Source organism: Lupinus angustifolius, chromosome LG03, assembly GCF_001865875.1.
Source record: "Lupinus angustifolius cultivar Tanjil chromosome LG03, LupAngTanjil_v1.0, whole genome shotgun sequence".
NCBI lineage: Eukaryota > Viridiplantae > Streptophyta > Magnoliopsida > Fabales > Fabaceae > Lupinus > Lupinus angustifolius.
The window spans coordinates 26,489,085-26,503,949 of NC_032011.1; the positions used below are offsets into that span (position 1 = coordinate 26,489,085).

Consider the following 14,865-nt stretch of genomic DNA (forward strand, 5'->3'; position numbering starts at 1 on the left):
TTAGTAATTAAATTTTAAATAAGTAATTTTTAAGGGTGTAAAAGTCCATATAATTAGCAAGGATACCGTTTTAATACGGGCGGACGAGGTGCTAACACCTTCTCCGATCCGTAATCGACTCCCGAGCTCAGAATCTCTATTGAAAGACCATTGTTTATCCTAATTGGGCATAACAAAGAGTTTTCTACGTTTTAACTGCAAAAAACGTAGCAGCGACTCCAAATCAATTGGGAGAGGTAAAAAATTGAGTTCGCCTCTTCCTAAGTTTCAGAGCCGATCTTCCAACCAAAAATCGGGTCGCAACAATGGTAAAATACTCCAATGGGAAATGGATTGGATTGGACATAGGTACACCAAATTTTGTGATAAGCCACAAAGTAAAATTAGAATCCACTACAAAATTAAAAAATTATTTACTAGTTTGAAAAGAAATCTAAAATAATGAATGTCTTGTTTATACGTTAAACTTTGGAAGAGAAAAAATGAAATGATATCTTTTAAAGTCACAAAATATATTTATTAGATTTAAAGTCTTCTATTTTTTATTCAATTTCTTTCAAAATCTAAGTTACAAAAGACAAAAATTAACTATTAACTAACTAAGATAATAGTTTTGCATTATTTTCTCCTTCTCTTAGATGAGAGATGAGAGGATGCAATTTTTTTAACTAGATGAGAGGATGCAATTTTTTTAACTAGGTGAAGATTTAGAAGTGTTTTAATAGATCCCTCTCCTATTTAAAGACATGAAGCAAAAATTAGAAGAGATTTTTTTAATGTACATAAGAGTATCTTCTAATCAACCATTGAAGACTAACAAAATCCATTAATATATACAATAAGATTAGAACTTTAATATCTTATTTGAATTTGAAAAACTTAGCTCTATTATTCACACACTAAAACATATATTACAGAAAAGAGATATTTTAATCTCATTTTCATCCCCTAAATTTATTAAGTGGAAAAAATGTATACTTTGGTAGTGTAGGAGTTTATGTATTGATATTGTTTCATATATCATTTATATTTAATCATTATTCACTCTTAAAAAATTAATAAAAATGAATGATGATAATATACTAATTGTGTATAAATTTTTACATTTATATTGAAAATAGATAGATATTACACTCATCTATTAACTAAATGACACTTTAATTCAAAATGATCATATACCTCTTCGTGATTCTCCTTAAACACATCCTTAGTATATTTGGCCACGTGAAACACATATTATATGTAGTGATGGCAATACGGGTATTGTCCGCGGGCTAGCTTGCAAAAAATGCATGCAAAGTATCATATTTTTGCCTATTAACCTGTATTGCTCGGTCCACTTTATTAGTGGGCTCCGCGGGCCGCCCATGAGCGTTATGTGTCCTAAATTTTGTAGGTCGAACTCCATTCACCAATTTCACATCATCCCCACTCCCACTGTTACACACTCCCAATCACACACTCTATTCCATATTTCAATTCCATCTTCAATGTCTGAAGCTTCAACACTCATCATGCATTATGTTTTAGTATTAAATATTGATGTTAGAATTATGATTTGTGATTCATAATGCCAGTGCATTAATATTTAGTGGACATTACTTTTTACTACTGATAAGGTATATTGATGATAGATAAGTTAGTATTGAGTTACAAATTATTTTTTGTACAATAGGAAAATGACTATGGGCCGCTTGCATGCCCATTTGCCTGTTTTAAAATGGGCAGTACATATGATTTGATTCATTAAGCTTTTATAGGACATGCTCGTGCCCGCATAAGTTTTGTGGGCACGGACAAAACCGTCCGTTTTGCTATCTCTAATTATAAGTAATTGAGATTTTGATAAATATGTATAAATAAAAATTAAGTTAATTTTTATAGTAACTATATCATATCGGGTGATACTTTATCGATCCTAGATAGAAAAAAATTATTATTTTGACATAGATGTTTTATGTTTTTATTGTAAGAAAGAGATAAAAAAACAATCAGATCTTGCCACGTCAGCTTTCATATGTCAAAAATGTATTTGACACGTGTAATCTGTTATTTTCTTTGCAGTAGCAGTTTTCGTTATTTCTGAAACACAAAATTACCAAAAACCCCTCCATTTTACATAGATTTACAACTTCAACCACACTCGTGAATTACCAATCTTTTTACATTCCTTTAGATCTTCGTTTCTCTGAACTGTGAAGAATTAGAAGATCTAACCAAAGTTGCAACATTGACTATGCCTCCACCTAATCAACAATCGAACCGATCTCCCTCACCTTCCCAACCTTCCGGGTTAGTAATTCCAAACTTTTTTTTCTCATATTCCTCGGCGCAATCGTAATATTGTTGCTTAGTGACTAAAAGGTTAGGAGTTCAAATTTTAGAAACAGTCTTTCGGTAATAGGTAAGACTGCTTATATTTACCATATCAGACCAGACGTAAATGGATGGATGTCAGTCTCATGCATTGTGCCGCCTTTTTATGTTTAATTAGATTGTTATTTATGATTTTATTAATTTGAGCAGGAAGAGTGAAGTGTCTGATCTCAAATCACAGCTCCGGCAACTTGCTGGAAGCCGAGCTCCGGGTGCTGATGATGCTAAGAGGGATCTCTTCAAGAAGGTGATTTCCAACATGACAATAGGTATTGATGTCTCTGCTCTATTTGGTGAGATGGTAATGTGCTCCGCGACATCCGACATTGTTCTGAAGAAAATGTGTTATCTATATGTTGGGAATTATGCGAAGGTTAATCCTGATCTCGCGCTATTGACGATTAATTTTCTGCAAAGAGATTGCAAGGATCAGGATCCAATGATAAGGGGGTTAGCTTTGAGAAGTTTGTGTTCGCTCCGAGTGGCGAATTTGGTGGAGTATTTGGTCGGGCCATTAGAGTCTGGGTTGAAGGATAATAATAGTTATGTTAGGACTGTGGCAGTTATTGGAGTGTTGAAACTGTATCATATATCAGCTTCAACCTGTATTGATGAAGATTTTCCAGCAACCCTGAAGCATTTGTTGCTTAATGACCCGGATTCTCAGGTGAGAGTTCCATTTTTTGCATAATTTCAGCCACAAGCTATGATAAATCGTAACAAAGGCAATTCTAGTTGCAAAGAGTTAAGAGTCTCACTTTGAGTACCAAGATAATCGACAACTTTAAGTAGTCCAGCGATTAATGAATTCTACTTGCAAAGAGTTAAGAGTCTCACTTTGATTTTGTTTTGGTTTTTTGTTCGGTAAAGAATGCATTCATTCTCTTAATCTCTACATGTTCCCTAAATTACGTAAGAGACCTTAGATATGTATTTGGATATTTACAAGTATGTATATTTTGCTGATAATTTAGGGTCTAGAGAAGCTTGTATTACATTTTGATTAGGAATTTAGGGTACCTATGTAATAATACGTTCACTGAGAACAAGCTTGTCTACCTTTAATTTTCTTTTATTTTAAACGAGATTTCGTATTTTCTTTTCCTTTTGTACACCCCTTCTCCATGTCTTAATAAAATTCTTGTTTTACCAAGAGTCCAGGACATTTGTTATTATGATGGGCATTTCACCTTAGTAAAGCCGTCACTGAGCATTATCCTTATCAACCCCTGCAACATGTTCTGTGAGTTGTAGCTTCCTAGTACAAGATTGAAACTGTTCTAGTTTTGTTGTTCATTTTTCTTTTGTCATGTGTTTGTATGTATCATCTCTAGTCACTTGTCAAACTGAAATTCATTAACATGTTTAAGCTGAATTTCTGATCCTTTATATCAAAATGACATCAACCTTCTTGTTTCAAAAAATTAAAATGACAGAAATCACCAAATGATTTACTTAACAGATATATGGTTGTCTTTTTTCATCAGGTAGTTGCAAATTGTTTGTCTGCTTTACAAGAGATTTGGACCTTAGAGTCAACCACGTCAGAGGAGGCGGCCAGGGAGAGAGAAACATTGACTAGCAAGCCAGTTGTATATTACCTTCTGAATCGGCAAGTAATCTTTCAACAGATAGTTTCTCATGCTCTTATATTTGATAAACTCAACTTGGTAATGTTGTGTTGCTTGCATAGTTCACATTTTTTCCTTCAAGGACAGCACTGTTTGAATTTTGAAATGTTTGCTCATTAAGAATTTTTTGTGTGGTGGTGGTGGGGGTTCTAGCATTCAACAGTACAAACCAAATAATAGGCTAAGGCTTCTCAACTACCCTCCTCTGGGACTCTCTTTTAAAGAAATGTCTCTTTGTATTTCTTTCTGTTAAAAAAGGTTTATATCTACCTTATAATCTGCCTGCATATTATCGATCAGTGATATGTATTGTGGGAGTAAATGGTATTTTTAACTAATGTGTATGCGGCCATTGTTTTATTACCTTGTGCTAACGTGGTCATGTTAGGCTTTAAAAGGTGCTTTTTGTTTTTATTGTGGCAGAGATCATAGAGAAAAAGAAAAGTTGTCTAATATGCGAATACTAGTTTTAAAACAACTTATCAGTTCCTTTCATTTTTTAATCATGCAGCATTAAAGAATTTAGTGAATGGGCACAATGTCTTCTTCTGGATTTGGTTACCAAGTACATTCCATCAGATAACAATGAAATATTTGATATAATGAATCTACTTGAAGATAGACTCCAGCATGCAAATGGTGCTGTTGTGTTGGCAACTATTAAACTATTTCTACATTTGACTTTGTCTATGGCGGATGTTCATCAGCAGGTACTTCTTGATTATTTTATATGAACATCTCATTCAAACTTCATGTTTCACTACAATAGTTTTAATATGTATAATATTTATCTTTGCATGATGCATAATTCTCTGGTCTGGATCATACTTGTTTTGTATCTGGTGATGACTTTACTTTTAACTTCTAGCTCACTCAATCACACACAGGGGACATAAATTTTGCATTTCGGTTTTTCAGCTGTAACTTGAAACTTGTGGTAGTCATACATTGACACATGTGGCATAGAGTGTTTCGACCTATGTTTGGTGAAGCAAGTGAATAAAACTATTTGTGCGTTACTTGGGCTTGACCTAGTTTGGCTTTGTTCATCTTAGTGTATTTATTGAATAAATAAGCATGAGCACTGTCCGTGAGCTTGGTTGCATGTCTGTGATTTCTAATGCAAATTCTTATTGTTTAGGTGTATGAGCGTATCAAAGCCCCTCTCTTAACTCAAGTGAGCTCAGGAAGTCCGGAACAATCTTATGCAATTTTAAGCCATCTACATCTCCTGGTCATGCGTGCACCGCATATATTTGCCTCAGATTACAAACATTTCTATTGCCAGTATAATGAGCCATCTTATGTCAAAAAATTGAAGCTTGAAATGCTGACTGCTGTTGCAAATGAAAGTAACACCTATGAGATAGGTAAGTACTAACTCCTCCAATTAATATATTAATATATATATATATATGCATAGAGAGAGAGCTAGGAGAGGGGTGAAATTGATGTAGATGATTGCATTTCTCCATTTGAAGTTCGGATCCCTGGTCGAGGTGTTCCCCCTTCCTGTTGGTTTGAGTCACTCATGAACTTCTTTGGTCCCATGCAGTGACGGAGTTATGTGAATATGCGGCAAATGTTGACATTCCAATTGCAAGAGAATCAATTCGGGCTGTTGGGAAGATAGCGTTGCAACAGTATGATGTCAATGCTATTGTTGATAGGCTTCTACAGTTTCTTGAGATGGAAAAGGACTATGTTACTTCTGAAACTCTGGTAAACATGACAAATCCAGCTGCAACGTACCTGGAATTTGTGTATAATAATATGATTGTTCTGCTTCCTATTATTATACAAACACATTTGCAAAGTATGGCCATTTTTATTTGACTTAGTTATGGCTGGGTAGACTTAAGTGAGAGTTCCTTTGTGTAGGTGCTTGTGAAAGATCTGCTAAGAAAATATCCACAATGGAGTCAGGATTGTATTGCTGTTGTTGGGAATATCAGTAGCAAAAATGTCCATGAACCCAAGGCTAAGGCAGCGCTTATATGGATGTTGGGGGAATATTCTCAAGACATGCAAGATGCTCCATATGTCTTGGAGAGTTTAGTTGAAAATTGGGATGAGGAGCATTCAGCTGAGGTAATACTTTACTTTTCATGGTTCACAGTCATGTGGTTTCCTCATTTGAGATTAGGATTTCTATATTTCTATATAATCTTAGTTATAGATTCAGTTATCCCTTGTTGGACTTATATTTTTCTATGGTGAGATTTAACTGTTTTCATTTAAAGTATCAAGATCTGACATTTTTGCATTGGTCTCAACTCTCAAGTGCTTTGCTGTTCCCATTCTACAGCATGAGTTCCTATGTCATTGTGATGTATCAAGGTCTGACGTTTTTGCATGAATCTCAACTCTCAAGTGCTTTGCTGTCCCGGTTCTACAGCACGAGTTCATTTGTCATTGTGATGTATATATTAAAAATTTCAATTTAAAGGCATATACTGAATGGTAAAACAGTAAAACTCAAGCACCTGTTTAGCCTCCCTCTCCCCCGAAAAATGCTTTGTTCATATACTGAGTTTAACCAGTTTCTCTATATTCTCCTAACCAAAAATGGAAACTAACCTGATCATGGAATTGAGGCAAATGGGTCACTTGAAGCGGATGTTTTAACAAATAAAAAATATATTACATAAAAGAATTACAATGCGTTGTCCTCTAACTTATTTTATTAATCATTAGCTAAACACTTTGAGCATTACTATAATTTTAGAAAACTAAACAATTATCCGAACGAATAGTATGAGAAGCAAGTTAAAAAGTAATTCATGTTGTTACAAAATATACTATTAATTTAATATCTTGTATGTATTCAGCTTGCCTTTATGTTCCACTGATTTTTATATTGAACAACTATGGTCTCATCATGCAGGTTCGCTTACATCTTCTCACTGCAGTGATGAAGTGTTTTTTTAAGAGACCGCCTGAGACTCAGAAAGCCTTAGGAGCTGCATTGGCTGCTGGTGTTGCTGATTTTCATCAGGTTGAAATTGCTGTTACTCCTTACTACTTTCAATTGCCAAAACAATGAACTGTTCAAATATTTCGTTGTATGACAGCGGTATGTTACATTAAGTTTTCTTGATTGCAGGATGTTCGTGGCAGGGCCTTATTTTATTACAGGCTTCTGCAATATAAAGTATCGGTGGCAGAGAGTGTGGTGAACCCTCCAAAGCAAGCAGTTTCAGTATTTGCTAAAACTCAGAGCAATGAAATCAAAGATCGCATATTTGATGAATTTAACACTTTGTCTGTTGTGTACCAAAAGGTAACTGATATACTCACTTCTCCACTGTGATTTGAATGAACACAAATTACACATTGAGTTTGGACCAATTTTAATTTACTTGAAGTTATTTCTAAATTAAAATAATTAATTTAACATTAGGTTGTGTACATCTAACCAGTACCCTATGAGATCACACTAGGTGGAAGCCTCGTGCATTGGCCCGTCTTTATTTATTTTGAGTAATTTTTGCCACTTTAAACTAACTTAAATACAAATTCATGCAGCCTTCTTACATGTTCACTGATAAGGAACACCGAGGGACATTTGATTTTTCAGATGAACTTGGAAATCTATCTATTACTCCAGAATCTGGAGATGTTGTTCCAGCTGAGAGAGTGGAAGCAAATGACAAGGATCTACTTCTAGGTACCACAGAAAAAGATGAAGGTAGAGATCCTAGTAGTAATGGCTCTGCCTATAGTGCTCCTTCCTATGATGGTTCATCTGCCCCTTCTGCGGCATCACAACCACTTGCAGATTTGGCATTTTCAAGTACGAGCGCACCTGGTCAAGGTCCATCATCTAGTTTGGCAATCGATGATCTGTTTGGTTTAGATTTTTCAGTTGGGACTGCAGCCACACCTTCACCTCCTTCATTGAATCTCAACGCAAAAGCTGCACTGGATCCTGGCACATTTCAGCAGAAATGGCGTCAGCTGCCAATATCTATATCAGAGGTTTGCCTTTGAAATTATAATCTCGGTTTCATTAATATGGCAGCATTGGCATATAAAGATTTTAACATGTCATTGTATATTTTCTCTTTTGCCTTCACTGCTTCGGCACCAACAAAAAATGTTGTGAACATGTTGGTTTATCGATTGCATGTAACATTCATAATCTGGTGCAGGAATATTCTCTAAGTCCACAAGGAATTGCATTGTTGACATCTCCTCAGACACTACTCCAGCACATGCTAAGTCATTCAATACACTGCATTGCATCTGGTGGTCAGTCTCCTAACCTCAAGTTCTTCTTCTTTGCTCAAAAAGTGGAAGATGCATCAACTTATCTTGTAGAGTGTATAATCAACACATCGTCAGCCAAGTCACAGGTTAAAATAAAAGCCGATGACCAAAGTTCATCCCCGGCGTTTTCAACATTATTTGAATCAGCATTGTCCAAATTTGGTTTGCCTTGAAACTTTATGGTGCATCCTTTTAAGCTGTGGAGAGGTATTCATGATATTTTAGAATCCTAGCTTGAATATATGAAGAAATGGAGATAATTGGATTTCAACTCCACCCCCTTCCAAACAATGAAAGTAAAGGAATAAGATCTCAGGATCAGTGTATAACAGAAAATGCAAGGGAAATTCATCGGCTGAAGATTTTGTAATTGTTATGTATCCAATCGAACGCAATGATCATGGTCGATTAACAAATATTCGCTTGTAGAGAACTCTAGTCTGGATTGTAAGTTCTTTGAGGATGTGTTTAGTATCTGACCCTTCAAGTGTTCATTATATTCCATCTTTTGTGGCATTGGTACTGTTATTGATTGATAAGTATGTTTGCTGCTGAAATGTGGAATTGAAGACTTTTATCAATTAAATGCTTCATCTATGAGAAATTGACATAAATAAGGACCCTTCCATAAAAGTTCACAATTTTTAACAGATAGTTGGTGACTTAGAAACCGATCTTGTTGGAGATATTACACTAGATAGTTAGTTGGTGACATTGTATAGTTGGTCAGATAGTTCAAAACTTCAAATTATGACGCCAGCGAATACCAGCAAGCACTGGCGCATGTTCTCTGGTGTAGGTGGTGCTGGTTGGTGTGAGCACCACCTAGTCATGACATGTTTTTAAACAGGTATAGAAAACATGAATATTTATTTTTTCAGTTAAAATTTATGTCTTGTTTTTGTATATGTCATGGTTACACAAACAATCTAATACTTGAACCAATGTTGGTGAAGTACATCTGTGTAGTTGATTGTGTATTAATGAGTTGAACCATTGTTGTGAACTCAGAACTAAGATGTCCAAATTCTAAAACATATTCTAATTACTCTTAACGAGTGAGTATTAAAAGCTCCCATAGAGGGTTGAAATAGAGATTTTAAAGCTCACTAGAGACTGAAAATGATCTAGATTGACACTTCCCATGGAAGATCAAATAAAAGTCACTATATAAACTATTAAATTTATCTTCAGATACCAAATAGTAATTAATTATCTTTAGATCTATAGATAATTAAATAGTCACACCAAACCCCAAATTTATACAAATTCCAATGACTATGATATGATAATGATAGTTGTTTTATTTATTTACTGGCAACTTTTTTTCCATTTAATATTAATGATATGCATTATTTAAACCCAAGGAAAACTTGGGTTTATATTACTTTGTCATTATGAAAATGAGAAAAAGTAGCTTCCATATGTTCAATGAAAAAAGTGTCAACTTGTCATTAACATGAAAATGATATCATGTGAAAGCAATGTCATATGAAAGTCTTGGAGGGTTTATATTCTTCCTAAACTAGTAACATGTTTTCTGACATAAACTTCCAACAACATTGGCTATAAAATGATTGTGACTTAGAAACATTTATTAACCTTGGGGCTTCTGTTTTTCCAAAGGTAGAAAAGATTTCACCCACTGTTTCCATTGAGCATCCTCTTGTTGTTCAACCCAAGACAAGAAACAGCTATCCAGCAAGCAGAAGAAGTTGACATAGAGAAGCTGATACCTTACGGGTACAAACCGAAAATTTCCGACTTGCACAATTGGCCATATGCTCCCTTCCAAAACAAAGGCTGGGAGAAAATCTCTCTTCACGTCTTCTTTTATTTGTGAAACGCTCTTTCCGGTGGAAAATCCCATGTAAGTAAAAAACATGAGTAAATCAAATGGCCCAAAGATAAATCCATCAATGGCAACTTTGGAAGCAACGAAGCTGAAGGAGTTGGGCTTAAGCAGAAGTTTCAGTCTTATATACCGGTCCAAGTATTCAAACCTACAATAATTAACATTGAAGAACGAAAGGAATTAATAAGGTTATTGCAAAATAGATAGCACTTGCAAGTTGCAACCACCATTGCCACCAATTCCCCACAACAAACGAGATATACCAAAAATAAAACAAAGCAAAACGAGCACGCAGATCAGGCACAGAAAAACATTCATACAGACAAAGTTTGAAGCCTTTCTTTTTTCCGATTCACTACTATATGACAGCAGTAGCAAAATATTTTGATCAGTTGAAGAAGTCATAAAGCTAGAGTCTAAATATCAAGATTCAGGTCCTTAGCTGATTAAATGGCCACACAACTATGGTACTGCTGATCATACATTATGTTACTGCAGAAGTAAGCACACATATATAGTTTGATATCTTTCTGTTTTCATCAGTTGGAGAGATCATATATCAAGAGCCCGAAAATAAAGCTTTAGGCCCTGAGCAGATCGCAAGATCGCACCAATAAATCCCATTTACAACACAGTTAGTTGCTATAAAAGTCCTGAGTCACATCCATCAGTACTCACTGTTTCATCTTAAATGCATGGCTAGAATCAGTCTGATAGAAAGAATAAGTATGGAAAGTCTAAAAGAAGTGTTGAAGTCTTCTAGACTGGTTTGCAGCTTTGGCTTTGAAACTTGGAAACCTATTTCTCAGTAAGCAGTAATTCTTGAATGTTTGCTGCTAGAAACAACTAGCCATCTTAATTTGTAGTGCATTTGGATGCAACTATCTTGATTATTTAATGATGAAAACTGCTTTGTACATTCGACCTTTCGATTTTTCTGGTAACAGTCTGAGTTCACTAAGACGCCTGATCATACAGCACCTGAGGAACTCTGTAGAGCATTGGGGGAATATAGAACTTTAGAGAAAAAGGGAATTGAAGAAACGAAAGGTAACTCACAATGGGGCTTCTGCTCCTTTTTTAAGCACCACCTCGTGGCTTCGGAAGGATGATTTCTACCGGAAGTAGATAATATGAACGTGAAATAACAGGGTATTTTCTGCATTTTAAATCATAAACATCACGTGATATGCACATGAGAATGCATCTGTTACTTTTTTTAACGACCAGTAACAGGAGGGTGTTTACTGTTATTACTTCATATCATAAGGGAGTTTGCGTCAATACAAAAAAGGGAATATGGTTGTGTCATTTGAGTAAAACGTGATGGGTGTGAATGTAGTTTACCCAAATAAAAAGACACAACTGGGTTTCTGAAGCAACTAAAATTTTTCAAAACCATCTACAAAATCAATGCTGATTCGGGATATCAGACTCGGAAAACAAACATTCCACAATAACACACTATCAATACACAAGCAGGTAGTATAATTTATGAAAGTAATGCTACTCACCAGTAATGTCCAACTGGACCAACAAACCCGAACCCAAACAAGCTGGTCGTAGCCACCCGTTTCCAGTTGATCTTGAAATCTTCATTGCCATCCTGAAAGGGATTGTCATTAATCACAATAAATAAGCCAATTTACTGGCTGTGCTTACTCATATTAAAACATCTCTTTCGCACCATATAACACGTACCATAATGCATGGGTACTCTGAAACAGATGTGACGTGGTACTTATTGCGTACATATGGTAAGTAGGTACATGATATCAGTCATTGACTCGTACAAAGCACCAAATATTGTTTCTAAGTTATTCGTTTCCTATTAAATAAAAATAATAATATTTCACCTCCCTTAAGCGTGTCCCTTCTTTATGTATTGTGGCTTATTTAAAATACTTAATAGAACTTTGTAGCTAAAACACCATATAAAGTGTATTTATCGTATAATTTGATCACTTCATTATTTATATTTTCATATCTCTATATAATGTACCATGTCGTTTACGCTAGTTTTAAAAATTTGCTATACCCATGCCGCTCCTTGTACCTGCATCTATGCAATACCTTAGTTCTTAGAATTATTGCCATGTCCATACCTGTAGGGACACCACAACTTGTACCCGCAACCACACTAATTCGACAATATGCATACTAAAATGTTTAGAAATATCAATATCTATGCGTTGGTATTACATTTACCAATGTCATAGAAAGAAAGAACAACTTTGCAACAAATAGCTAATGTGTGAATTTTTATAAACAATAAGTAGCTATGTTTTAATCTTCACTGCAATGTTAGAAACATGAACAAATTGCAAGTTAAGAAGCATCATAATTCCAGCCACAAAAACATATAAAAGAGACACACAGACATACCCATTTGGCTAAAAATTGAAGAATACCACAACATGCATGACAACATTAAATGTAAATAATCATAATACCTTAAAATGAGAAAGGGTTTTGTTGGGTATAGAATGAGTTACAACTTGAGCAGCAATATCACCAACACCCCATATAACACCAGAACTAATCACTTGTGTCTTAACTGGATGAAAAGCCAAACATTTTTGGTACCATTTCCACAGCTTCAGCATATCCTTTATTCCTAAGACTTAAAATCACAACAAAAATTAAAATTTTACTGTTTCAACTCATGAACTCAGCCATAAATGATGAATCATTGCAATAAAGAATGAAAAAATATTTGATCAGTGTGGTTTCAGATACATTTGATGAAAAAGGGATTAACTTTGGTCAAAATCGAAGAAAAGAAAATGTGGGGAAGCTTGATCTTGTGATGCCGCTGGGAATAGTGAGACAAATGCATAGGTAGAGAGAGAAAGGGTAAAAGTGTCATTTTGTTTATTGCTCGTTGGTTGGGTCGTTTTAGGCCCAAAGTGGTGCGTTTTGCATTTTGAAAACCCAATAAAGAATTATCATATTAATTTGGTGGTTTCACATTTTGCTTTTTATTTGGCACTATCCTCTTTCAACATGTTTTTTTAATTAATTTTTTTTATTTTGAGATCATAATATAATATTATAAATAAATATTAACAAGGAGTGGAAAAGAAAATAAAAAATAAAAAAACAGGCATTAAACAAGAAAACTTAACCGGGAAGAAAATGAGTCATGACTATAACACCTTAATTTATTTATATTGTTTACTTGAGGGTATGTATGAATAACATTCTAACTTTTTTAAAGTAATATTTACTAGGAGGATGATAAGAAATACATGTGACTCATTTTTAGAGTTTACACTTTGATTATCACTAAAAATCATCACACAAATAAATTATGAGGTGAAGGACTACCATATTTATTAGGGAAAGATAATTTATGTGTTGATTCTAGTTAATCTAAGCTTTAAATATAGGCATTTAATTACTTTTTTATGACCATCCTCATCCATTGGTTGGAGCTTTACTATTATTCATCTCTTTGATATCATCACACAGATTTATTCATATGTTTGTGATTAAGTTTAAAATCTATGCACAGACATGTAAAGTTTTTTACACTGTTGGCACATCATCCACCGTTGATTTGTAATAATTTTGTTCAAAGTCAATACTAGCTAACATATGAATGGTGGAGATTTACTGACAGTGTAAAAAACACTTACACTGTCAGTGTATACATATTAAATCCTTTTGTGATTTATAATTTTGTTATATAAAAAATAATTAAAATTTGCACCATAAAATATTTTTGAGTGACATATGTTATGAGGATATGGTTTTGACAAATAAATGCAAGAAATCCTCATTTATATGTATGTCTAACATTGTATTAAAAAGATGTTAAAAATCATTTGACATAAATATATTTTCTTTACCTTACATTTATCTTCTTTTCTCTCCTAGCTTAAAACTATAATCGGGACGAATCTTCCCTAGGGCAGGTCGGGGCAGTCTCCTCAAATATTTTTTGGTATATTTCAAAATTCAACAACAAAACTCAAGAACAAGACTGTAATATTTATGTATTGTTAGTATAAAGATTTATATATAATCACTATATCATTCGTCGTTAATTTAGATGATTTTTTTTTAGTTAATAAATGTTATATATGATGATGGACGATGAAGTGACTGTGTATAAAATTAATACGTTGTCAGTGCATACATTTTTTTCTCCAAAAACAATACTTTTATACGACCTATTGGACAAGAAAAAATTTATTATTCTCTTCAAAACTCTCACCTTCTATGCTTCACTCTATTGAGTATCACTGACATGTTCCCCTCCCTTATCTTTGATATAACTTCTAATAACTCTCCAATTCAAACCTCATTTATTTTTTACCTTAAAATGTCATATTCACTCTTTATAAATCATTTTTCTTTGATTGTTTTTTCTATTGGCACATTACCATATGCATATAAAGTCATATATCTTATACTCCTTTTAAAATTGTGGTCAAGATCATGCACTGAATACAATAGAAATGTATGGTACAAACATTTGAACATGACAATAGATAAATAATGTTAGAAAGGTTAGGCTGAGATAACTGAAGAATTTGTTTGGTGAAAAGCTAAAATTTTCGAAAACTAAATTTACGTAGGAAATTTTAATCACAATGAAAATGTCTTTCAACTAATGTACCAAGTAATAATTTGGTGGGAAAGAAAAGACTCTTCATCCTCATCACATCAATATGCAACATACTTTATGATTCATTTTTGCATATTGGCGAAGTGAATATGAGA

At 34.0% G+C, this 14,865-nt stretch overlaps 2 protein-coding genes and 1 long non-coding RNA gene across 3 annotated transcripts; 2 read left to right on the plus strand and 1 right to left on the minus strand.

Annotated features, from left to right (window-relative positions):
* On the plus strand, positions 2,132-8,815 carry LOC109344196 (beta-adaptin-like protein A). The gene is made up of 11 exons (XM_019582853.1): positions 2,132-2,292; positions 2,527-3,043; positions 3,864-3,988; positions 4,519-4,717; positions 5,149-5,377; positions 5,563-5,729; positions 5,889-6,098; positions 6,895-7,005; positions 7,114-7,290; positions 7,536-7,988; positions 8,162-8,815. The coding sequence occupies exons 1-11, from the start codon at positions 2,237-2,239 to the stop codon at positions 8,450-8,452; spliced, it is 2,535 nt and encodes an 844-aa protein (XP_019438398.1). The 5' UTR covers positions 2,132-2,236; the 3' UTR covers positions 8,453-8,815.
* Positions 6,105-6,515, plus strand: LOC109344197. The gene is made up of 2 exons (XR_002107296.1): positions 6,105-6,424; positions 6,457-6,515. It is a non-coding gene; the product is annotated as an uncharacterized LOC109344197 (long non-coding RNA).
* On the minus strand, positions 9,689-12,969 carry LOC109344198 (PXMP2/4 family protein 2-like). The gene is made up of 3 exons (XM_019582854.1): positions 12,588-12,969; positions 11,649-11,740; positions 9,689-10,282 (listed from the first exon to the last, which is right to left on the minus strand). Exons 1-3 carry the CDS (start codon positions 12,738-12,740, stop codon positions 9,877-9,879), a joined length of 651 nt encoding a protein of 216 aa, XP_019438399.1. The 5' UTR covers positions 12,741-12,969; the 3' UTR covers positions 9,689-9,876.